General features: G+C 47.5%; 1 protein-coding gene across 2 annotated transcripts in view; it reads left to right on the forward strand.

Annotated features, from left to right (window-relative positions):
• CCNT1 (cyclin T1) overlaps positions 1 to 25,888 on the forward strand; it is a 69,905-nt gene that overhangs the window by 14,209 nt on the left and 29,808 nt on the right. The window contains exons 5-7 of one of the 2 annotated variants that reach the window (XM_078685921.1): positions 8,195 to 8,257; positions 10,181 to 10,231; positions 18,504 to 18,549. In XM_078685921.1, coding sequence (XP_078542047.1) covers positions 8,195 to 8,257; positions 10,181 to 10,231; positions 18,504 to 18,549 — 160 coding nt within the window. The remainder of the gene's footprint in view (positions 1 to 8,194; positions 8,258 to 10,180; positions 10,232 to 18,503; positions 18,550 to 25,888) is intronic. The other variant, XM_078685916.1, reaches the window with a different exon arrangement.

A 25,888-nucleotide genomic window follows, 5' to 3' on the forward strand; every position in this document is an offset into this window, starting at 1 on the left:
GTCATGACATTTTGCCAATTGATTAAAATTAGCGCCGTTCCCTCATGTCTACTAAAATGAATTGCTTTCAATTTCTTTTGTGTCTGGTGTGCGTGGCTTATCCAGTGTTATTATCCTTCGTGTTTTGGTTTTGTTTTCTAGCATTTATAGTTAAAAAAAAAAAGCATAGGATAGGTTAGAGCTCCTGTCTTCCGGGTTTCTAAATCTAGCTCTCAATGTGGCCAAATAAAATGTGTAGAGATAGCTGGCTCCTCTTTGCTGATTGTTTCTACAGGATGTGTACAGAAGGAGAGCACTCCCTGCCTGAAAGTATCACAAATCAGCCAGTAGAAAGCAAGACAGTGACCCGTCCTGCTTGGACATCTAGTGGCCTGTGGGAGATCTTCCACGGCTATGGAGCCACTGCCTCTTTTTTGTAACAGGAGTGCCATCCTTAAAAAATGTGTGTGTCTTACTTGGAAGCCTCAGTTCGTTTGTGCTAAATGGCTGGCTGCTTTGCAAGCAGTGCATTCCTGAATATAAACACCTAGGTTAGAACCAGGTACTCTAAAATGAGATCTTGGGCTGAAACCAAACAAAAAGCTGTTCAGTTTGTGCATTGATTCTATGCTTAGTGAAATGAAGTTGTTCAGACAGTCTAGATATAAGTGCTCTGGCTCTGTAGTTTAGGGATCCGTGCTTATCGTGAGGCTTGGGATAGTTGAAGGCATTCTAATTCAGGCGCTCAAGGGTGGTGTGGGACAGTTGTTTGCTGGTAAGTGATAACCTAGGGTCTCTTGGGGCGGGCAGGCACACACAGGAAGCCTGTATGGTTATGTTCGAGGCATGTGGGCTGCTAAATTCATATCTATTGCATAGATCGCCGCCTCGTGTTGGGTCCGGATGATTGCACATTGTTGTCCTGGAAGAGTCTTCGAAGTATCACGAGATAGGTGGCTCATCCCCTGGACTACAGTGCGCATGGGCATCGACTCCATCCCCAGATTGTTTTTTTCCGCCATTGGGTTCGGATGTGATTTCGACGTCTCCTGTTCGGAATCGAAAAAAACTACTTCTTTAAGGCCAAAAGGCCTTCGTTACCTCGTCGGTATTGTTCGCGTTCGGTCTCGTGTTTCTTCCGACTCTACGAGTCGGTCTTCTGCGGAGTCGAGTAACTCTTCGGACATCGAGGCCCTGTCGTCGCAGCAAGACCCCGACGATACTACGATGGAACGGAGCCCGTTCAAGTTCTGCCCTGTGTGTGGTTCGAAGTACCCACACATCGACGTGCATCCAGTTTGTAACAAATGCCTCTCGCCGGACCACAACGAGGCCAACTGTATGGCCTGTTCGAAGTTCAGGTCGAAGAAGACGCTCAAGCTCCGGCGTGCGGCGCGCCTTGAGGCCCGGCGAGCGGCTCCGGCACCAGTCGACATCTTCGACGACCCCGAGGCAGAAGGCCCAAGCCATCATCTGCAGATTTCACCACCATCGACGGAGGTCGAGGCCGAATCCGGAGAACCCGTCGAGGGCCAGGACCTAGAGGAAAACGTCGAGGAGGTAGGGGACGTCGAAGAAGTTTATGGGGCCGCGGAAGATAGCTCGGAGGAAGAGCTATGCCCCGAAAGTAACATGACTCAGGCTCGTGTCACGGGATCGCCACTCGGCCTTACCCACGACCCTACACCGCAATCCACGGCCCCGCCTTCTGGCCCGGCTACGGACACACCAGCGGAGCCGCCATTGAGCATATCAAAACCGAAACCGAAACCTTCGGAATCGACAACAACAAAGATGGCCGACGCACCATCGAAACTGAAGACGCCTGCTACGTCATCGACGCCGTCGACTTCAGTGGCTCCGAAGCCGAAGAAGGCTGTCAAGCCTGCTCCGATACATACGGTGGCCAAGGAGCCAAGCTCGAAGAAGGTCGTCGAGCACGGTGGCTCAATCGAAGCCCAGGAAGACTATCGACCCACCATCGGACACGACTACGGCGCCAACAGGCAAACGCCCGGTTGAAGCGCAGTCGACAAAGGGCCCCGAACTGAAGGCCGGAGGCCCTACGCAAAGACACAAAACTGCCGGTCCAAAGCCAACGGCCTCGGCGCCTAAGGCTGGGCAGGAGGCCCGGACCATTGGGGCCGAGGATGCGTCTGAGTCTCCGACACGCACGGACACCTCGTCGACGCTGGGATCCTCCCATGGTGACGGACAGAGGTCATCGGTCGGGCCGACTAAACCCTCCGCTTCGTTCACTAAACAAGTCTCCGACTCCCTCAAGAGAATTCGGGAGAAGAGTTTGCCATCGATGACTCACAAGCCGTCGGTTACAAAATTAGTGGAGGCACCGAGGAAGACTTCAACGCCGATCCTCTACACTCTGCCGCCGACGGTGGCACCAAAGGCTTTTACACCCCGGTCGGTGCCAAAGGACACTGATGCTTCGGAACACTCGATGCTAAGTGGACGCTTGGGTCGACAACAAGCGTCAGAAGAGCAGTCTGAGCAGTATATCGACGCAGACACGGGAAAATTGACGCTCTATAAGCGAAAAATTACTTCCCAGCCATTGGAATCGTATGTGATACCTTTGAAGAAGAAAAAGCCAGCACAGGACTTTCCTGCCCTTGTTGAACCTCTTCATCCACAACCAAGGAGGAGCCCAACACCTTCACCCAATGCTTCAGGGGGAGATGAGGGTGACCAGGATGAACAGTACAACTTCCCAGATAACAATGACCCTGATGAGCAGCAGGACTCATGGGTGGACACTGGTGACCACACGGGAAAATTGACGCTCTATAAGCGAAAAATTACTTCCCAGCCATTGGAATCGTATGTGATACCTTTGAAGAAGAAAAAGCCAGCACAGGACTTTCCTGCCCTTGTTGAACCTCTTCATCCACAACCAAGGAGGAGCCCAACACCTTCACCCAATGCTTCAGGGGGAGATGAGGGTGACCAGGATGAACAGTACAACTTCCCAGATAACAATGACCCTGATGAGCAGCAGGACTCATGGGTGGACACTGGTGACCACACGGGAAAATTGACGCTCTATAAGCGAAAAATTACTTCCCAGCCATTGGAATCGTATGTGATACCTTTGAAGAAGAAAAAGCCAGCACAGGACTTTCCTGCCCTTGTTGAACCTCTTCATCCACAACCAAGGAGGAGCCCAACACCTTCACCCAATGCTTCAGGGGGAGATGAGGGTGACCAGGATGAACAGTACAACTTCCCAGATAACAATGACCCTGATGAGCAGCAGGACTCATGGGTGGACACTGGTGACCAGGGGGACCAACAAGTGGTACAGGACCCACAGGTTTATGGTGTACGGACATCCCCAACTGAAGACTCAGCGGCATTTAATGCCTTAATTGAACGGGCGGCTGCTAATCATAAGGTGGAAATGCATGCCGACCCTGTGGAAGAAGACTTTCTGTTTGACACTTTCTCTGCCGCAGAAAAGACAGTAAAAACACTTCCAATGCTAAAAGGGGTCCTAAAGCATGCCACTGACATCTTCAAGGAACCCACAAGGGCAAGGGTGGTCAACCCACGAATAGAATAAAAATACAGACCGGCACCTGGGGACCCAGCATATATACGGGGCCAGCTGCCTCTGGACTCTTTGGTGGTCGCCAATGCCCGCAAGAGGGCGAACTCGCAGACAACGGGTGAAGCTCCTCTCCCAGACAAAGAGTCGAAAGTGCTGGAGGCATCGGGGAAAAGGGTGGCTGCACAGGCAGCCAATATCTGGCGCATATCGAACACACAGGCCCTGTTGGCACGATATGATAGGGCGCATTACGACACCCTAGAGCAGCTCCTACAACACCTTCCAGATGAGTTTAAGGAGGCAGCTGAGATGCTAATACAGGAGGGCAAGCTTATTTCAAACGCTGCAATCAAGTGTGCGCTTGACGTTGCAGATACAGCGGCTAGAGCGATTAACACTAGCGTGATGTTGAGGCGTCAAGCATGGCTTCGCATCTCAGGGTTCAAGCCTGACATACAAACAACTATACTCAACCAGCCCGTTAATCCCGACAGACTGTTTGGCCCAGACGTTGACACCACCCTCGAGAAGATCAAAAAAGACAATGAGACAGCTAAATCTATGGGGGCGCTTCAGTCTCAGCAATTCAGAGGGAGCACTTTTCGTCGCTCAGGTGCACGTGGTGTTAACAGAGGACACTTGCCACAGCAGACGCAATTCACTAGAGGTGGCGCACAATCCTCGTACCCCAAGCAGGGTAGAGGGGGTTACAGAGGAAACAGTGCCAAGGGCAGAGGCAACAACAGCTCCCGTTCCTCTGCCGCCAACAAACAGTGTCTCTCTGTCACTGCCCCCCGACCATCCAACACCTGTCGCGGGGAGACTCCAGCAGTTCCTGCCAGTCTGGACGTCCATCACCACAGACAGGTGGGTGAGGCAACTTATCCAGTACGGTTATTGTTTGGAGTTGACGTCCACTCCACCCAACATACCCCCAAGACAACGTCCTATGTCAGCAGAGCACTTGCACTTATTGCAGCAAGAGGTTCTTGTGATGCTGCAAAAAGGCGCAATAGAGCTCGTACCAGTGGAGGAGGAAGGAACAGGGGTTTATTCCCTATACTTCCTCATCCCAAAAAAGGACGGATCCCTCAGACCCATTCTGGATCTACGCCCCCTCAACCTGTATATCCTCTCAGAACATTTTCATATGCTAACACTGCAGCAAATTCTCCCACTGTTGAACCAAGGGGACTTCCTAGCAACCTTGGACCTCAAGGATGCTTATTTTCACATACCACTCCACCCCTCCCACAGAAAGTACCTCAGGTTCACCATACAAAACAGGCATTATCAGTTCAAAGTCCTACCCTTCGGAGTGACCACTGCCCACAGAGTGTTCACCAAGTGTCTGGCGACAGTAGCGGTGCACCTCAGGAGACAGAACATACATGTCTACCCTTACCTAGACGACTGGCTCGTTCAAGCAAGGTCGGAACGGCAGTGCGCCGCAGACATGTCCCACACCATTCACCTCCTTCACAGTCTGGGGTTCTCGCTGAACTACCCCAAGTCGCACCTTCAGCCGGCCCATGTGTGGCAATATCTGGGCGCGACGATCAATACCCTGACTGCTATGGCGCAGCCAAACTCGGTGAGGATCGACCACATTCAGTCGCTCATCCAACGGTTCAGACCACAACACTCACTACCAGCGAGAGTGTTCATGCAGTTGATAGGCATGATGGCCTCCTGCATCTCCATAGTCCCGCACGCACGGTTGCATATGCGTCCGCTCCAAGAATGCTTGGCGAATCAGTGGAAACAGGCTCAAGGACAACTGACAGACCTAGTGTTGGTGACCGGTCGGGCATACAACTCTCTGCATTGGTGGACTCCACACAACCTTTGCAAGGGCCGACCGTTCCAAGAGCCTGTGCCGCAAGTCATCATGACGACGGACGCCTCTCTCCAGGGATGGGGAACTCATGTGCTCCACTACACGGTGCAGGGACTGTGGTCGACGCAGCAACAGAGGATGCACATCAACTACCTAGAGTTGCTGGCGATCTTCATGGCGCTCAAATCCTTCAAAGTACATCTGTGCAACAAAGTCGTGTTGATCCGGACGGACAACATGACAGCCATGTACTACATCCAGAAACAGGGATGTACGCACTCTCCACAGCTGTCTCATCTGGCTCAGAGCATGTGGAAGTGGGCCATTCAGAGGAACATCTTCCTCATGGCGGAACACCTCCCGGGCAAAGACAACCAGATGGCGGATCTGCTCAGCAGGTACAGCCATCAAATGCACGAGTGGGAGATACATCCATCAGTACTCCGCCCGTACTTCCGGCAGTGGGGTCATCCAGAGATCGACCTGTTTGCCACAAGGGAAAACGCAAAATGCCAAAACTTTGCCGCCAGGTTCCCTCACCCACAGTCGCAGGGCAATGCGATATGGATGAACTGGTCAGGCAGATTTGCGTACGCTTTTCCCCCAGCACCTCTCATACCGCTGGTGGCAAGAAAGCTAAAGCAACACTCGATGACGCTCATCCTGGTTGCTCCAACATGGGCACGCCAACCATGGTACACCACGTTTCTAGAACTTTCCGTGGTACCGCATCAAAGGCTGCATCTCACACCCAGGCTCTTGACGCAGAACCATGGCGACATTCAGCATCCAGATCCGCAACAGCTCAATCTGGCGATCTGGCTCCTGAGGTCTTAGAGTTTGGCTACCTCAACCTGCCTCCTGAATGCATGGACATTATCAGGGAGGCCAGGAAGCCCACTACAAGAGCTTGCTATGCTGCAAAGTGGAAGCGGTTTGTCATCTACTGTACAGAACATCACATTAACCCGCTAGATGCATCCATTCCTAACATCATCTGCTATTTGTTACATCTTTACAAATGCAATCTAGCTTACGCTTCCATTCGGATACATTTATCCGCCATAGCGGCTCATCTCCAGAACAGGCAGCATCTCTCTGTTTTCAGGGTGCCTGCCATTAAAGCCTTCCTGGAGGGACTGAAGCGAGTCATTCCTCCCAGAACACCACCAGCTCCTGTGTGGAACCTCAATGTGGTTCTCACTAGACTGATGGGCCCACCTTTTGAGCCTCTACATTCCTGTGAGATTCAGTTGTTAACATGGAAAGTGTCTTTTCTCATTGCTATTACATCTCTCAGGCGTGTTAGTGAGCTGCAGGCGCTCACAATTCAAGAGCCATTTATACAAATTCATTCAAACAGGGTGGTGCTCCGCACTAACCCCAAGTTCCTTCCAAAGGTGGTGTCACAGTTTCATGTCAATCAAACTATTGAACTGCCCGCATTCTTTCAGAACCCACAGACTGTAGCAGAAAGAATACTCCATACATTGGACGTAAAAAGGGCATTGATGTACTACATTGACAGGACACAACAATTTAGAAAGACACAGCAACTTTTTGTTGCCTTCTCACCACAGCACAAAGGCAACCCTATTTCCAAAGCAGGAATAGCCAGGTGGATCGTTAAATGTATTCAGCTCTGTTATCAAAAAGCTAAACGTACTTTAACGATCCCCACAAGAGCACACTCCACACGCAAGTTGGGAGCCTCCATGGCTTTCCTAGGGAACATTCCTTTGGAAGACATTTGTAGAGCAGCCACATGGTCTACACCACACACGTTTACCAAGCATTACTGTGTAGATGTGCACTCCAAACAGCAGGCAGCTGTTGGACAGGCTGTTCTCAAAACTCTTTTTCAGACTTCTGCAGCTGGCACGGGCGGCCGCCGTTAATTGAGGGACTGCTATGTATTCTATGCAATAGATATGAATTTAGCAGCCCACATGCCTCGAACTGAATATGCTACTTACCAGTATGCATCTGTTCTTGGCATGTAGGGCTGCTAACATTCATATCGCCCACCCTCCTCCCCGGCGCCTGTAGCGGCTGCAGACCTTCTTGCATTCAATCATTAGCATGGACATCACTTGCACGATCATACTCCATCTTTGCCACAATGGCTAAAAACAATCTGGGGATGGAGTCGATGCCCATGCGCACTGTAGTCCAGGGGAGGAGCCACCTATCTCGTGATACTTCGAAGACTCTTCCAGGACAACAATGTGCAATCATCCGGACCCAACACTAGGCGGCGATCTATGCAATAGATATGAATGTTAGCTGCCCTACATGCCAAGAACAGATGCATACTGGTAAGTAGCATATTCATTACAGGCAAATAATAGTGTAGAAACGAACCAGTGAGGTGAGAGGTGCAGGTCTTTGGAAACCGGTGGTGATTAAGGACTCAGTCTGTTGAGATGTGGCATGATTTTATTTCACAGTCATTTAGTGGTCATGGCACTTCCGAGCTGTTGAGTCTTGGAGTGCATTTTTCATTGGTGCATGATGGTTATGTAAGTCTAGTTTATTTTGCAGTGTATTGCAATGTGATGGCCTGTCTCAGGCCTGAGAATCAGTACATTAAAGTTCAGTGAGTATTTGATGAACCTGGGGTCCCTATGTGAGTGAGCATGCAGTACATTTAATCATGTTCATGACTGGGGTCATGGAGCCTCTTATAACGGAGTTGCTGGGTGCAGTTATCAGGTGGGTGCTTTACCTAATAGAGCAGGAGGATGTGTTAAGCTCTTGTATAACTAGGGTGATCTCACGCCTTTGTGTGTGTTGTTGTTTTTCAGGGTTCGAGATTACGATTGATCATCCTCATACGCACGTGGTCAAGTGCACACAACTTGTAAGAGGTAAGGAAAAACTAGTAACTGTTCCCCAGAGGTCTAAAGTAGGTGTGGGAATACATTCTCATTGTCGATACAGCCAGTGCTGGATCTGTCTGTAGGTTAGAGCAAGGAGACAGGGCCATAATTAGACTTTTGATCTCAAGGTTGCTAGGCCTACCTTTGAGAGGGAACCAATGAGCAAAGAAGTGTATGACTGTGAGGCCAGTGCTCTTTGAGTTTTCACCTTGTCTGTAAGATAATGGGAAGTGAGGCCCAGAGTCCGTGTCCCTGCGAAGCCTGTGTTTTGTTTGGTGCTGGGGCTCAGTAAGAGGAGTTGAGTGAGTGGCAGGGCAGATTGTCGCAGAATGCCTTTTGTGCCATGATTCAGGGCCCATCTGTAAGGGGTGAAGTAGCTGGCAGATGTATGTGTTTCTGTAACACTTAGCATAGATGTGAAAGTGAGGTTCAAGGTCCACGTATCACTGTAAAACTTGCACCCCTTGCATGCTTGGCCTGTCCGTAAGAAGAAGGAAATAAAGGATAAAGACAGAATATCCCTGGCAAGCGTTTGCCCTTTCAGTGTGAGGTCTCACCCAAAGACAAGTGAGGTGCATGGACAAAAGATCATTGTATAGTATATGCCCTTTGAGTGCTAGGAATATTTTTCAAGGAAAAGGGAAGTGACTGGAAGGTCCAGAGTATCTCAGTATTCATGTTTGTTAGATCAAGGATTTAAGTGGTAGGGCAAGGGTTTACTGTATAGCCTGTGTCTTGGGTTGCTGGAACTTTTATGTACAAGGCAGGAATTCAGGGGCTTGTAAGTAAACATTGTACGCCCCACGGCGTTATGTTTGGAACTGTTCGTAGGAAAGGTGAACTATGGGACATAGCTATCTGCTTGGAATTTGAAAACAGCAAGCCATATCAATCCCCAAGTGGTTTTGAGGATTTCTCTGAGCAGTGCATAAGTACCCTTGGTATTTATCTGCCAAACACCTCTGCTTTGTTGAAGGGATAGCCTCTGTCCTTCGAACGCCACTGAGAATTTCTCTGTAATGCCTTTAAACTAGGCCTGGGCAGAATCTTAATTACGCCGGAGTAATTTTTAATTCCTTGTTATTCTTTGATGCAGAATTACTGATAATAACGTGGATACTCTGGCTTGTGTACTTAAAGGGTAATTTGGGGAGAATTTTACAGTGAAAGCACCTTTAGCGAGCACCCACTCACGCACACTTCGTGTTATGCTGCGTTTAACGCTATTCCTTAACACAAAATGCATCCTCGCATCCATTTTGGATGAAAAGGTGCATTAAGAAAATAGCACTGAATGCCAAGGGCAAGTTGGTGGAAAATCCTACCTAAAGAGCACATTTAGTGAGCGCCAGCAGCTGCTCGCGGTCGATATTCGTGTTCTGTTGCATTTATTGCTATTTCTTAGTGTAAAATGCATCCATGCGTCCATTTTGGATGCAAGGAAGAATTTTCTCGCTGAGAAGTAGCGCTAAACACAGAATTACTCTTCTCATTGAATTCCATGTAATCTTGTGGAATCCTCAGGTAATTCCACATAATTACACTACACAGAATAATGCGAGTTACGCCTACCCCTACTTTAAAAGTGGCAGCAACCTTAGGCCGATCAGATGTAACTCCAAACACCTATGTTCCCCTACATTTGGCAGCTGAAATGCTTTTCCGATTACATTTGTCTCTGGGAGCCTAGTGCTTTAGGTCCTGAACTTAGAAATCTCCAGAGACATCATCACTTCAGTTTGTGCTGTGAATTTGCGGCACAGAATGAACAATTTCCTAGTAGACCTGAAGGAAAATTTCAATTCTATTAAGGACACAAGGAGGCGAGGATTATGCTCTACTTTCTTTTATTTCCTTTCCAGTAGTTTTAAAAAATAACTAAAAAATACCTATCTTTCCCATGATGCACAGGGCAAAGGTTAACACAGATCATCCAATCAACAGTCCAGGATATCCACAAAGGTAAGCGTCCCCTGGATAACTTCCTCTTTCTTGACTGCGACAGGCTCCATTCCATTTTTTTCCATTAATTCACTTTAGAACCCTGTGAACCTGAAAGAATCCAGAACAAGAAGAATCAACCTGAACCTTCCTGATCAGGATGAACCTGATAAATACAGAAAATCAAACGTGAGATAAATACTAATTGATATAAATATGCCAACCCAACATGCCATAATGACCTACACAAGTGTAACAGGGCACATTCTTCAATAAGAAAAAAATATTAATTAATACTTAATGCCATATACGACAGACAGGTATCCTGCTGCCCAAGGAGACCCTTTATTTGCAAACATCCGGGTGGGAAAAAAAGGGGAAAGACTCAGGAACCTTGGCCGGTAATAATCCTTGCCTTGTGTCCTTAATAGAATTGAAACTTTCTTTCATGTCTACTAGGAAGTTTGTCATTCTATGTCGGAACTGGAGGCGAGAATTGTGCTCGTTCAAAACTTAGCTACCACCAACGATGCCAAGTCTTTAACTGGCTCAAAATAGAACCTTTTGAACATAAAGCTGGAAGTCAGTCTACAGTTTTAATAATGTTTTCAAGGCAAGCCCCTAAGGAGAAAGCCTTAGAGGCCATCACACCTAAACTGAATGGGCTCCAAATTGTGAGACGTCAATGCCTGCTTCTTGCATGACCCATTGGACCCAATGAACTATGGTGGGAGGAGTGACCACTTTGAAAGGTTTCCTGAGCGATATTAACGCTCACCTGGAGGGCCGGATTCCTCCGTCTTCCCTTCATACGCCTTAAGGCAATGAAGCACACACAACTTGGGATTCTTATCAAAATGAGGTTAGGACACCACTTTGGAGTTAGACTTTGTCCCCGAGAGAGATGGAAGGTGACCCCATGAAAAGTAAACACCCATCCAGAGATATCCAAAGCTCTTACACCAGACACTCTCCTACATAATAACAGGCATAGCAGCATGGCAAGTTTCGCAGGCAATTCCTTGTGCAACAAATATTTTTTCGGCTGCCAAGAACGAAAGAGGTATAAAACCTTGTTAACATCCCATAGTGTGGAATACCTGGGTTCTGGAGGGAGTGCCAAACAGATCCCTCATCAGCTTACAAACCATCGGATGTTTGCCCACCGGGGCATCTTGAGAGGGAAAGTGGTCTGCCGAAATGGCTGATCTGTAAGAGTTGATCGTACGATATGCCAATACCTAGGATGCCTAGAAATTCATGATGTGATCCATTTCGCACTCCATGGGATCCTAATCGTTTTGAAGACACCAACCAACCCATCTGACCCATGCCGACCTGTAATGCTTGTTTCTACCTAGGCTGCTGCCAGTATATAAGCCTCCTGTGAAAGGCCAGGGAGTCTCCAGCATTGCCTGAAATCCGCCTGGTCACGAGTGACATTCACCCTTGGAGGACTACTGGGTGGTGATTGCCGAGGGTATCCCGAAGGATATCTGACTGGGGGGTAGACAAATTGGAGAATCCCAGGAAAGTTCCAGAAAAACTGGAAACAATACTTGAGACCACCAATATGAAGTGATCAAAACCACTTGTCGCCTTCTGTCTGCGGACCTGGGTTGAGAGCTTTCTAATCATGGGAAAAGTGAAACCTGTCTCCTGATACCAATCCTGGCGGAAAACATCTGTTGCTGTTGCAGAGAGGGGGGGGTTGGGGGTCTATCTTACAACTGAAGTACTTGTGAAGCTGAGGGGCCAGGCGGGAAGCAAAGAGTGGACCCCAAAGAGCGTTCAGTCTCTGAAAAATCAATGAATTTACTTGCCACAGGCTAATGTCCGACCATACTCTGGAGCACCAATCCACTATGGCATTGGACGCCCCAGGGATGTATTCCACCGTCACTGAGACGTTATGAGCTAGGCAGAAGATTCAGAAACCCAGTGTTGGCTAGATCTGCCAGTACTTTGGATTTGGTAACCCGAGATGGTTTATGTAGTGAACCTCTGAGACGATGTCCATCTTGAGGAGGACACTGAAGTTGGCCGTGTCCTTCGTCCAGCACTTTATTGTGAGCGACCCCGCCATTAGCTCCATGCAATTGATGTGGACTTGTTGTTTGTCTGCGGACCATTTTCCTCCTTTAAAGGAGGCCCTGCAGCAAGCACCCCAACTGGATTTTCTGGCGTTGGATTCTATCACCATATTAGGATCTTAACCAGATATGCCCGTCCGTTCCGCACTTTCAAGTGGCATAGCTACCGTCTCATCTCCACCTTTACCTCATCCGTAAGCGGGAGTCGTTCTGAGTATTGCAGGCCCTTTCGGAAATGGAAGGCATTGAGGCTGTAATGGAGGAGGCATCGGAAGATTGCTTGGATCGAGGAAGGCAGGAGACCCACCACCCTGGGTTCTTGCCGGAGAGATGTTGTGCGTCTGGCCAGCGTCCACCTCAACTCCCTGCGAATCTTGGATACTTCTCAAGAGGGAAGGCTTTACGGTCTTCTGCCCCAAATCTATGTCAAACCCAAAAAAGGTTGTCTGTTTGGCCCGGATCAGAAGAGACTTTTTCTCTTTGACCTCAAACCATGAACTCAGCAGTAAATCCAGTGACCGTCACTTGTACAAGAGAAGGAGGTCGTTGAGATAAATTTTGAGGCAGAAACCTCGAGCCCTGAGGGATTCCACCACCAGTTTGAGGACCTTGGTGAAACACCAGCGAGCTGAGGAGAGTCCGAAAGGGAGCAATGTGAACTCTTATACCTGCTCTCTGCACCTAAACTGGAGGAAACGGCGGTGAGGGGGAATATAGGGACCGCCAGGTACGCGTCCTTTAAGTCCAAACATACCCTCCAGTCGCCAGGACGAAGGAGATCGTGCAGATACCTTCCATCTTGACATGTCGGTAGATTAACCACCTGTTGAACTTCTTTAGATTGATTACAGGGTGTTGTGCGTCTGCCTTGTCCACCAGAAAAAATGTTGTTTAGGAACCCCCATGGATGGAGGTGAAATCGCTCCTTTTTGCATTAGATCTGCCACCTCCTTGTCTATTAGGGCGGATTGATCCCCTGCAAAAACCATCAAATGAGCGTGGAATTCTTGGACCAGGGTCCCGTAAAACTCTGTTACACCCTCTGGTGGTCTGTAGCATCCATGCATTGTAAGTAATCCGTTCCTAATAGTGTTCGAATAGCGATACCAACCTCCTACCTTGAGTTGGGGGAAAGGCAAGCTCTCACCTGTTGAGTCCTGGAACTGCCCTCTGGAAGCACCCCTGGAACCACATCTGCAGTGACCACTCCATGTCTTGAAGAATTCTCCATGTTTGGGTGCATCTTGCTCTTTTTTGAAGCCTCTAGGAGGACCTTGGATGCAAAAGCAGCCGGTCGAGTGCCCTCTAACACGACCAGCCCGACAAAAATTTTGGGATGGAAGATTTCCTTCATGGAGGCTTGTGCCTTGTCTGAGGAGGTGACCATAGCAGCTAAGTTGCTCAGCTCCTCAATAAAAGGCTCCCCAAAGAGCCCGCCTTATGCTACTGCGCCTGCCTCTGAGGAAGCCAAAGCCCAAAATGGACTCCGGGACAGTGAGGAATTGGAGGCCTTGGCCTCCTCTGCAGGGTCAAATATTTTTTTGACTAGGCCACAAACGTCCAGAATTTGTCCTGGCAGGGCCTCCATGATCTATCAATTCCCTTTTTTGGGTCTTTAGTATATTTTGCAAAAAGGTGACCATGCGCATATTGTTCTCTTCAGACAAACCCACTCTGCCCGAAAGGGAAGGGCAGGAGCATTCCACCCTAAGGCACGCCCTGACTTCCCTTTTCAAGGGCTTTCTGGGTCACCCTGCCACAAACTTGGAGACCTTAGTGGAAGGGGCCCACTCCATCGAGCGGGGGTGTAAACGGTCCACAGGGCCCAACATATCAGAGGAGTACTCTGTGTCAATTAATGGCTTCGAGAGAGCAGGGGTAAGTGAAGGGTAACAAGAGGGGGAGAGTAGACGTGTATCTGATAGAATCTACCTCCTGTGTCAATATTTCTAATCAATGAGATTCTATCAATTTTATAGGTATTTTAAGGTTTTTGATTAAATGAATGGTGAAAAGACAGTGGTATTGCTAAACCTTGTTGATGACAAGGGAAGCACTATGTGTTTTTAAAATACCCCTCACACACTATGAATCCCATAGTGTCATGCTTCATCATGGGGGTCTTCCCGTCCCTCTACGGGCGGGGCGGGCTTCTACCTACGAACTACGCGGGAGCACTTGTTGTTTTTGGAGTCAGGCTATGTGTGTTGTGGAACAAAGTGAGTGGTAGGGGGTGAAAATATGTGAAAGATTTAAGATATTGTTATTTTAAAAAAAGGGAAGATATCTACAGACCCAGGTTCTTACAGGCCAATCACCTTGATGAACGCTGATTCAAAAGTGTACTCAAAGATTCTAGCCAACAGGCTAGCAAAAGTGATCGAGGGCTTGGTTAGTGGTACCCAGCACGGGTTCATTCGCAGCTCTCTTTTTAGATGCTGAGAAGGCGTTCGATAGGGTTTCCTGGGACTATTTATGGGCGGTACTTCTCCACTATCAGATAGGTGCAGGTTATGTTCAAGCGATCCAGGCACTTTATGCAGGGCCAACAGCTAGGATTAAGATAAACAGGGGGTACACAGCCTCGGTGCAGATCTCTAGAGGGACAAGACAGGGCTGCCCAGCTTCACCACTATTGTTTGCGCTGTATATGGACCCCCTGCTTAGGAGGCTAGAAGCCAATGACAACATACCCGCAGTGATTATAAACCACAAGCAATATAAAACATTCGCCTACGCGGATGATGTGGCAATTGTTTCACCTAATCCCACATTAGCCATTCGTGAGATCGAAGTGGAAGCTCAGCGGTTCGGGGAGGCTTAAGGCTAAAGGTTAAATAGAGAGAAGACCCAAATAGTCAAGACCTCACATGCTATCTGTAGAGACCATCGGGTAGTGAAATCCGCCGTATATCTGGGGGTTGAGATCTCCGCAGAATTAGATGACATAGTAGGATGCAATATGACACCACTAATGGCTAAAGTATCCTCAGATCTGGCATGAATGAATAACTTGCATCTAACTCTGGTAGGCTGTACGAATGTGATTAAAATGATTATTTTGCCCAAGTTTTTATATTTTTTTAGGGCAATCCCATTGTTTTTTTAATCTAGCTGGTTTGGTAAGCTAGAGGCGGTGTTGAATAAGTTTATATGGGCCCATGGAAAGACAAGGAGGGCATATAGATACATTTCCCTTCCCAGGGATAGAGGAAGATGGGAGGCCCCAGATTTCAGGCTGTACTATTGGGCAAAGCGATACAAAAGGGGATGATGGACGGAGCGTTTGAGCAAATCAAACACTCACCCCCAGTCAACTGATCTGGGTTTAATCCATCACCATTCTTTAGCCCACTCAGCCACCCCAGTTCAGACATGGCCATATGCAAATCAGTCTGACCCTGTGCCTCATGGGAACAGTCCACCCCGAACTGCCAAGCCATGTCTTCCCTGGACCGTACTATTGGGCAGCCACTATACAATATATGCAGGGTATGATAGGAGGTGGTGGGCTGGAGCCTAGTATCACGGCTAATTCTACAGAGGTCTATGCTACTGTTCTTGGGACCGATGCGGAGAACGCATTTTTTAATTGTCTGGATTCATCATATTTTAAAAGGACACGGTTCAAGACCGTAAAGGCTGCACATAAAATATGGGACGCCTTTTTAAAGAGAGCTGGATTAGGAATATATAATAGATACATTCGGCTCTATAAAAACAGATCACTCCCCTCAGAGATCTTTTCAGATTCAGTCATGGCAGAATGGACAGAGAAAGGGATTGGAAAATTGGGTGATTTAATTGGCCCCCAGGGAATTGCTCAATTTGCGGAACTACAGGTTAAGTTTAATATAAGCAGGAATAGCTTTTTTTAAATACCTGCAGGTTCGCAGCTTTGTGTGTAATAAGCGGGGGGTTGGCAGGATTTAACAATAATAGCATATTGGACTTGATAGAAAGGGGAGGGGGGGTGTCGATTCGCAGTGTTTATGCAAACCTGATTATCACTAAACCAGATGATATGGAGAAGCACGGTGGCAAATGGGCGAACAAACTGGGGATCGAAATGGTTAGGTTTCAAGATTCTCTGGAGTTAGGATGTACAGTGTTATGTTCAGCCCGCTGCAATCTCAGCACTACAAAACACTCTTCTCGCTCTACTACACACCAGCGAGAATAGCCTAGTGGGGTGGCACTTCAGGGACGACGTGCTTTCGCTGTGATGCACCAGAAGCTGATATTATACACATCTTTTCTACATGCCCACAATTGTATACGCTCGTTAAAGGTATTGAGCATTTTTTATCACAGGTCATAGGGGATAGCATCATCCTTACTCCAGGGTTAATGGTGCTAGGAGTTGCAGCTGAATACTCTGGTATTTATACAGAATTCCTATTCCTAGCTATGGCGGTCTTAAGATTACTGCTCGCCAGGGCATGGCTGGATAAATCTCCCCCAACTATGCAGCAATGGTTTGCCAGTTTGTTGGCAGTTTACAATCTTGAAAAAGGAATATACGACAGGAAAGGCAAAAGGGGGAGAGCATTAGGGAGGAAGATTTGGAAACCATTAATGCTGTGGAAAGGGGATAGGGTGGAGGTATAATGGAGGGATGATAGTAATGGTATACAGGAGTTATTGGAACCTGCTAACAAATTTGTTTTTCGTTTATTTAATTTTATGTTTGTGACCTTTGTTGCTCTGTTTGCTAAATCATTTCTATAAATATGCTGTGCTGTATGTGATAAAATTCTTCTCAATAAAAATATTTTTTTTTAAAACAAAAAAAACACCACAATTAAACCTTACTGTGAGAACAAGAAAAAGAGGTGACTTAACTGCTGGGGCAGAAAAAGAAAGAGGAAGTTATCCATGTGACGCTTACCTTTGTGGATATCCTGAACTGTTTATTGGATAATCTGTGTTAACTTTTGCCTTGTACATCATGGGAAAGATAGTTTTTTTTTTAGTTATTTATTGAAAACTGCTGGAAAATAAATAAAAGAAAGTAGAGCATAATCCTCGCCTCCGGTCCTGACCTAGAATTATGGGTTCTTAAAAACCAGAACAAGGCTTTTCAAATTATTTTGTAAGAAAAAAATATTTGGATAAGCTAAACAAAAGGTGTGTTTATTTAATAGATTACAGTGTGTGCATGTACACTCACACACTCTTTACAGTGGTTTCTAAAGTGACAAATTTTGCAACAAAAGGTATGGCGCCATTGGCTCCTGGGATGTGGACATTCAGACAAAATCAGTTGTCACACTACATGGATTAGGCAGTTTATGGGAGTATAATTGTAGGCAAGCATGTCATTTCCTGGTTATGTGGATCTTGGCTCTCTTTCTAATTGGAAAGTGTTCCTGATAGTTCAAAATCCCCCTCAAGAAAGCTGCATTACACTGTAAGTGATGTTCTTCCCAGAGAAGAATGATTTCCACTCGTCAGTGTCCAAAACTTCTATTATGAAAACATCAATACTCTGAACTAGAGAGACTTTTTTTACAGCATTGCTCCCATGCCCTCCATTTTATTCTCCTGTTCCACATCCCTGCTTTCTGCTCAAGGGGTTTTTCTACAGTATGCAGTAGAACTGTTTATTGTTTGAAATTTGGAGTTTTCACAGAGATCCACTTGGGCCTTACACCTTTTACCGATTTTTGAAACTATACAAGATAAGAAAAATATAATTGCAATACAAATGGAAAACGCTTGCCATTTTTAACCATGCCAATTTCATTTGAAGGAGACTTTATAAACTGACATGCCTTTTCTACAGATTGTACACCAAATCTAACGAAAAGTTGTTGCAGAAACTGATGACGCATAAAGTGCAATCAGAACAAATAAAAATAACATGGTTAAGATCTTGAAAACCGTTGTTACACAACTCGCACATCCTATCCTTGGCAATAAATTTCTGCTAGGCACCTGTAGCAGTCCTTAGAGGTAAAGTATTCTTTTTTTTAAAGAGGGAAAAAATGTCAGACCTCATGTTCTAAATCCCAAATCAGATAGGTCTTTGGTTTTCATTCAATGCACGAAGAAGTAATGGTGCTAAATTTATCTCTACTAAAACAGCGCTCATCTATTTTTTTTTTTTTACTACCGCTCTACAATGTGCTGTTATTTGAGACAGTGATTTCCTTCTCTGATAGCATCTCACAACTCTTTCTCTTTTTTCCCTGCAGCGAGCAAAGATTTGGCCCAGACATCTTACTTCATGGCGACAAACAGGTTCTTACTTCAGAACTTATTAGCATGTTGCATCTGATATTTTGTAGTGGTTTTCTGGAGAACTTGGGTGGTAGTGGTGGATGTGTACAGATTCTGCGTATATAGTACTAATGTAAATGTTTGTGTGTTTTCAGTGTGTGCTTTGTGTAAGCTTTCTTTTAATTTAGCATTTAATGTCTCTGTTATAGGAAGCACCCATATATATTGACACCTGGGGGCACAATGTGTGTTTATAAGTAGATGTCTTTCATGCAAGGAGTCGCAGCTTCATGAGAAGCAGGACTTTAATGAAGTCCAGATGTTTACCTCTATCCTATGGCACCGTCCACTGGATTACTAGATCCTGAAAATGAGCTTTGTTGGCACCTAGTGTGTTTTTCAACCCGTACACCTAAATTAATCTAAATGATGGACATTTTCAGCAATGTCCAAATTCACAAGACAATGTTGTTTTGCTGCTTATCTATTCTAGTTTATTGTCCAGTGCACTGTTCCCCCATCCATTGGTATAGTCTGGAAATTGTCTTAAAAAAAATATAATTGTGCTTCAACCATTCTGTATGACTTGTGATGTTATTGGCTGGAAGCGCACATTCCTCATTAATGTGTGTTTATTGGTGCAGAAGCAAAGTGTGTTTTGTTTTGAGGGAGACCACAGTTGAAAGCAACAAAGAATTGTGGAGACCTTAACATTCACCAAACGTGAACACAGAGCAAAATTAAACCTAAGCGATTCACCTTGTCAGTAGTGCATTTCAATTCTTATGGCTGTGGTGTTTTTGCAGCGCAGATTGTTCTTGAGTAACATATTGCACATTATTCTGCTGTAAGAAATTGGATTATTATTTGGAGTGGGTGATTATCCACCTCAAAGAATAATTACAACCATTATAAGGAGGAACTCACAAAGTCACTAAATTAACCTGAGCTCAAATCCCTGGTAGCTATGGCACAAAGCAGACAGGCTTAATTTAGGACAGTGTTTAAAGTATTTATGCAGTGCCAACACAGTGATAAAGTAAAAAAGCAAAATAATAAAAATCTCAAACCAAATAAAAAAATATATAGTAAAATGTAATAAACAAAATGACAAAAGTCACTGCTACATAACACTATCCAAAAGGGCATTTTATTCCACAAATGCAGTATACAGTATCATATATTGCATAATGGGTAAGCTTAATTTTTCCCTCTGTGACTATAAATTACTACAGTTCCCATTAATATATATTTGCAGCTTAGGCATACATACCTTCCATTCCACCATGTTTGTAAAAGTGTTTGTCGTATATGGGATAAAGTACTCTTGCCGTACATTCCAAGGATTGTGCAAGTTACTGATGAGTCCATTACCATATAGAGAGCGAAGGCCGAGTTCCTTTATAAGGATGTGAAACTCCGAGGTGACCTCAGTATCCTTTAAGCGACGGCAGAAGGTAATTTATTCCCTGTAATACATGGTTCCACCATCACCCTTCCCAGAAACCTCTTTAATACCAATTTCATTAAAAAAGGTTGTAGCTCAGAATGAATACTAAGGCACCGAGAGTCTTTCTTTCCTGTGATAAACTGTATGCGAAAAATAAATATGTTGCCATAAATGTCGCCGTTCTGCAGATCACTGCTCGTTTAAAAAAAGCAGGTCATAAGAATGAAAAGACTGTTTTTATTCCTTAAACTGCTCTGCGCCCCATCTTTCGCCTTGGCTACTGGCAGGCATCATGATGTCATAAATCAACTGTAATAATTTATTACATTTGAGCAGCTGCATATTGTTATTATTGCAGGTGAACCCGAGATGTCAAAATTCAAGTTTAATAAATAAGGAAATTATCAAAAAAAGGTCTTTTAAATATGAATTGGAGGCTCCTATGTATTATGAGTCGTTGTATTTAAATTTATGGCCATAATCAGATAACCTTCTAGGATTTTACCGTTGGTCATAAGAAGGAACCCAGAAATGTACACCTAAGTTAGTGGCAGCTTTTCACATTAATGAAAGCGTTTAGTTACCATGTTTCCAACACCCTACAACACCAGCAGAAAAAGTGCTCCACAATTTGATTGTTACAGGGCATTAAGGTATTACGTTGAGCAGACAAAGTTGTTTAGGAAGGTACCAAAGGTTCGAGGCATCTGGGCTGCTAAATTCATATCTATAGCATAGATCGCCGCCTAGTGTTGGGTCCGGATGATTGCACATTGTTGTCCTGGAAGAGTCTTCGAAGTATCACGAGATAGGTGGCTCCTCCCCTGGACTACAGTGCGCATGGGCATCGACTCCATCCCCAGATTGTTTTTTTCCGCCATTGGGTTCGGATGTGATTTCGACGTCTCCTGTTCGGAATCGATAAAAAACTCTCTTTTCAAGGCCAAAAGGCCTTCGCTTATCCCGTCGGTATTGTTCGCGTTCGGTCTCGTGAACACTCCAACTCGTCGAGTCGGATAGCTGAGGAGTCGGGTGACTCTTCGGTCATCAAGGCCCTGTGAGCGCAGCAAGACTTGGACGGCATGGAACGAAGTCCATTCAAGAAGTGCCCCGTGTGTGGCTCGAAGTACCTACACATCGACGTACACCCTGTGTGTAATAAATGCCTGTCGCCGGACCATAACGAGACCAACTGTATGGCCTGTTCCAAATTCAGGTCAAAGAAGACTCTCAAGCTTCGGCGCGTGGCGCGCCTCCAAGCAAAGCGGTCGGCCCCGGCGCCGGACGACATCTTCGAAGACCCCGAAGCAGAAGTACAAGTACTTCAACTACAAGTTTCACCTTCATCGGCGGAGGTCCAGCCGAATCCAAGGCAGATGTCGTGGCTCTAGACCTGGCAGAAAACGTCGAAGAGGTAGGGGACTACGAAGAAGTATATGGGGCCGTGGAAGATAGCTCGGAGGATGAGCTATGCCCCGTTCGTACTCTGACAATGGCCCAGGTCACGGGATCGCCACGCAGCCTTACCCACGACCTTTTACCTCGATCCACGGCCCCGCCTTCCGGCCCGGCTACGGACACCTCAGCGGAGCCGCCATTACAGAAATCGAAACCGAAACTCACACAATCGGTATCGACGAAGACGAAGATGGCCGACACCTCAGGGGAGCCGCCATTAAAGAAATCGAAACCGAAACTCACACCATCGGTATCGACCAAAACAAAGATGGCCGATACGCCATCGACACCGACGACGCCTGCTCCGCCATCGACGCCGTCGTCTTCGGACACCTCAAAACCATCTAAAGCTAGCGACCCAGCAAAGGTGTCGAAAGTGACCAAGGAACCAAGCTCGAAGGGTGTGCTCGAGCGGGTGTCGAGCAAGGTGGCCGGGTCGAAGTCAAAGTCGGCGACGGGCACCGAGCAACAGTCTGGAGTCCCGAAGCAAAAAACAAAGGCAGTCGATCCGAAGGAGTCGGCGTCCGCGCCTGCGGCAGGGGTCGGTGACAGTAGCGCAATGGTCGAAGACACGTCTGCGCCTACGGCGGCCAAACAGCCATCAACGACGCTCGTCTCTTCACATGGAGGTGGACAGAGGTCATCCCTCGGGTCGACGAAACCATCCGCTTCGTTTACCAAGCAGGTCTCGGATTCCCTCAAGCGGATACGGGACAAGGCGTCGGCGTCGGAGCCGAGCACACCTTCAGCACCCCAACCGCTGGCCCCACCGAAGAAGACTTCGATGCCGATCCTCTACACTCTACAGCCTAAGGTGGCGCCGAAGGCCTTTGCACCACGCTTGGTGACCAAGGACTCCACAGTTTCCGGCGCAAGTCTCGGTCCTCGACAACCTCTACTGGAGGAGCAGTCAGCGCGTTTTATCGATGCCGACACAGGGAAACTCACGCTGTACAAGAGGAAAATTACTTCACAGCCTCTGGAGTCGTTTGTAATTCCTCTCAAACGGAAGAGGCCAGCACCAGACACTCCAGTGCTAGTTGAACAACTTCCTCCACAGCCTGGGAGAGGGGCAACACCTTCGCCCACTTGCTCAGAAGGAGATGAAGGTGAACAAGATGAGGTGTATAACTTTCCTGCAAACACAGACACTGATGATCAGCAGGACTCCTGGATGGCCACTGGTGATCACGGAGACCAGCAGGTTCTCCAGGACACTCAGGTTTATGGTGTAAAACCCTCTCCCACAGAAGACTCTGCGGCATTTAATGCTTTAATTGAGAGGGCAGCTACAAATCATAAAGTAGAGATGCATGCTGACCCTGTGGAGGATGACTTTTTATTTGACACTTTCTCTGCAGCGGAAAAAACTGTGAAAACTCTTCCTATGCTAAAGGGGGTCCTTAAACATGCCATGGATATTTTCAAGGAACCCACCAGGGCTAGGGTGGTGAACCCCAGGATAGAGAAAAAATACAGGCCCGCACCTGGCGACCCAACCTACATCCGGGGCCAGTTGCCCTTAGACTCTTTGGTGGTCTCAAATGCCCGCAAGAGGGCAAACTCTCAAACAACGGGTGAAGCTCCTCCCCCGGATAAAGAGTCCAAAGTGCTGGAGGCATCGGGGAAAAGGGTGGCAGCTCAGGCAGCAAACATCTGGCGCATATCAAACACACAGGCTCTGCTGGCCAGATACGATAGGGCGCACTACGACACCCTGGAACAACTGCTGCAACACCTTCCAGACCAGTTTGAGGGAGCTGAGATGCTTATACAGGAGGGCAAGCTCATCTCCAACGCTGCGATAAAATGTGCGCTCGACGTTGCGGATACAGCAGCGAGGGCGATAAACACTAGTGTTATGCTGAGGCGTCAAGCATGGCTCCGCATCTCAGGGTTCAAGCCAGAGATCCAGACAGCTATCCTTAACCAGCCTGTTAATCCAGACCGGTTATTTGGCCCAGAGGTGGACACCACCCTCGAGAAAATCAAGAAAGATACGGAGACGGCCAAATCCATGGGTGCTCTCCAGTCTCAGCAATTCCGTGGGAACACTTTTCGTCGCTCAGGCAATCGAGGTGTTACCAGAGGACACTTGGCACAGCAAACGCCTTACAACAAGGGTGGGGCGCAATCCTCGTACCCCAAACAAGGTAGAGGAGGGTACCGGGGAAACAGTGCCAAAGGCAGAGGAAGAGGCAACAACAGCTCCCGTTCCTCTGCCTCCAACAAACAGTGACTTCCTGTCACTGCCCCCGACCATCCAACACCTGTCGGGGGGAGACTACAACGGTTCCTCCCTGTCTGGCAGTCCATCACCACAGACAGGTGGGTACGGCAACTTATCCAGTTCGGCTATTGTTTGGAGTTAACATCCACTCCCCCCAACATTCCCCCAAGACAACGTCCTATGTCAGCCGAGCACTTGCACTTATTGCAGCAGGAAGTTCTTGTAATGCTGCAAAAAGGCGCTATAGAGCTCGTGCCGGTGGAGGAGGAAGGCACAGGGGTGTATTCCCTGTACTTCTTAATCCCAAAGAAGGACGGCTCACTCAGACCGATTCTGGACCTCAGGCCTCTGAACCAGTACATTCTTTCAGAACACTTCCACATGTTAACACTGCAACAGGTTCTTCCATTACTAAACCAGGGAGACTTCCTCGCAACCTTGGACCTCAAGGATGCTTATTTCCACATACCACTCCATCCTTCACACAGAAAGTATCTCAGGTTCACCATACAAAACAGGCATTACCTGTTCAAGGTTCTCCCCTTCGGAGTGACCACTGCCCCCAGAGTGTTCACCAAATGTCTGGCAACAGTAGCAGCGCACCTCAGGAGACAAAACATACATGTCTACCCTTACCTAGACGACTGGCTCGTTCAAGCCAAGTCGGAGCGACAGTGCGCCACAGACATGTCTCACACCATTCACCTTCTTTATGGTCTGGGGTTTTCCCTGAACTATCCCAAGTCGCACCTCCTGCCAGCCCATGTGCGGCAGTATTTGGGTGCGACAATAAATACTCTGACTGCCACAGCTCAGCCGAACCAAGCACGGATCGACAACATCCAGTCGCTAATCCAACGGTTCAGACCGCAACACTCCCTCCCAGCGAGAGTGTTCATGCAGTTGATAGGCATGATGGCCTCCTGCATCTTTATAGTCCCGCACGCCAGGTTGCATATGCGTCCGCTCCAGGAATGCCTGGCACGTCAGTGGACTCAGGCTCATGGCCAGTTGAAAGACCTAGTGTTGGTGACCGGTCGGGCATACAGCTCTCTGCATTGGTGGACTCCACACAACCTTTGCAAGGGCCGACCGTTCCAAGAGCCTGTGCCACAGATTACCCTGACGACGGACGCATCTCTCCAGGGATGGGGAGCTCACGTGCTCCACTACACGGTGCAGGGACTATGGACACCGCAACAGAAGAAGATGCACATCAACTACCTAGAACTAATGGCAATCTTCATGGCACTCAAGTCCTTCAAAGTACATCTGTGCAACAAGGTCGTGTTGATCCGGACGGACAACATGACGGCCGTGTACTACATACAAAAGCAGGGAGGTACACACTCTCCACAGCTGTCTCATCTGGCTCAGGGCATGTGGAAGTGGGCCATTCAGAGGAACATCTTCCTCATGGTGGAACACCTCCCGGGCAAGGACAATCAGATGGCGGATCTGCTCAGCAGATACAGCCACCAAATGCACGAGTGGGAGATACATCCATCAGTACTCCGCCCGTACTTCCAGCAGTGGGGTCATCCAGAGATAGACCTCTTTGCCACAAGGGAAAACGCAAAATGCCAAAGCTTTGCCGCCAGGTTTCCTCACCCACAGTCGCAGGGCAATGCGATATGGATGAACTGGTCAGGCAGATTTGCGTACGCTTTTCCCCCAGCGCCTCTCATTCCGCTGGTGGCAAGAAAGCTAAAGCAACACTCGATGACGCTCATCCTGGTTGCTCCAACGTGGGCACGCCAACCTTGGTACACCACGTTTCTAGAACTCTCCGTGGAACCGCATCAAAGGCTGCGCCTCACACCCAAGTTATTGACGCAGAACCATGGCGACATTCAGCATCCAGATCCGCAACAGCTCAATCTGGCGATCTGGCTCCTGAGGTCTTAGAGTTTGGCTACCTTAATTTGCCTCCTGAATGCATGGACATCATCCGGGAGGCAAGAAAGCCCACTACCAGAGCTTGCTATGCAGCAAAGTGGAAGCGGTTTGTCATTTACTGTACAGAACACAATATCAACCCGCTAGATGCATCCATTCCTAACATCATCTGCTACTTGTTACATCTTTACAAATGCAATCTAGCATACGCTTCCATTCGGATACACTTATCCGCCATAGCAGCTTATCTTCAAAACAGGCAGCATCTCTCTGTTTTTAGGGTGCCTGCCATTAAAGCCTTCCTGGAAGGGCTGAAACGGGTC

This window comes from Lissotriton helveticus, chromosome 1_1 (genome assembly GCF_964261635.1).
Source record: "Lissotriton helveticus chromosome 1_1, aLisHel1.1, whole genome shotgun sequence".
NCBI lineage: Eukaryota > Metazoa > Chordata > Amphibia > Caudata > Salamandridae > Lissotriton > Lissotriton helveticus.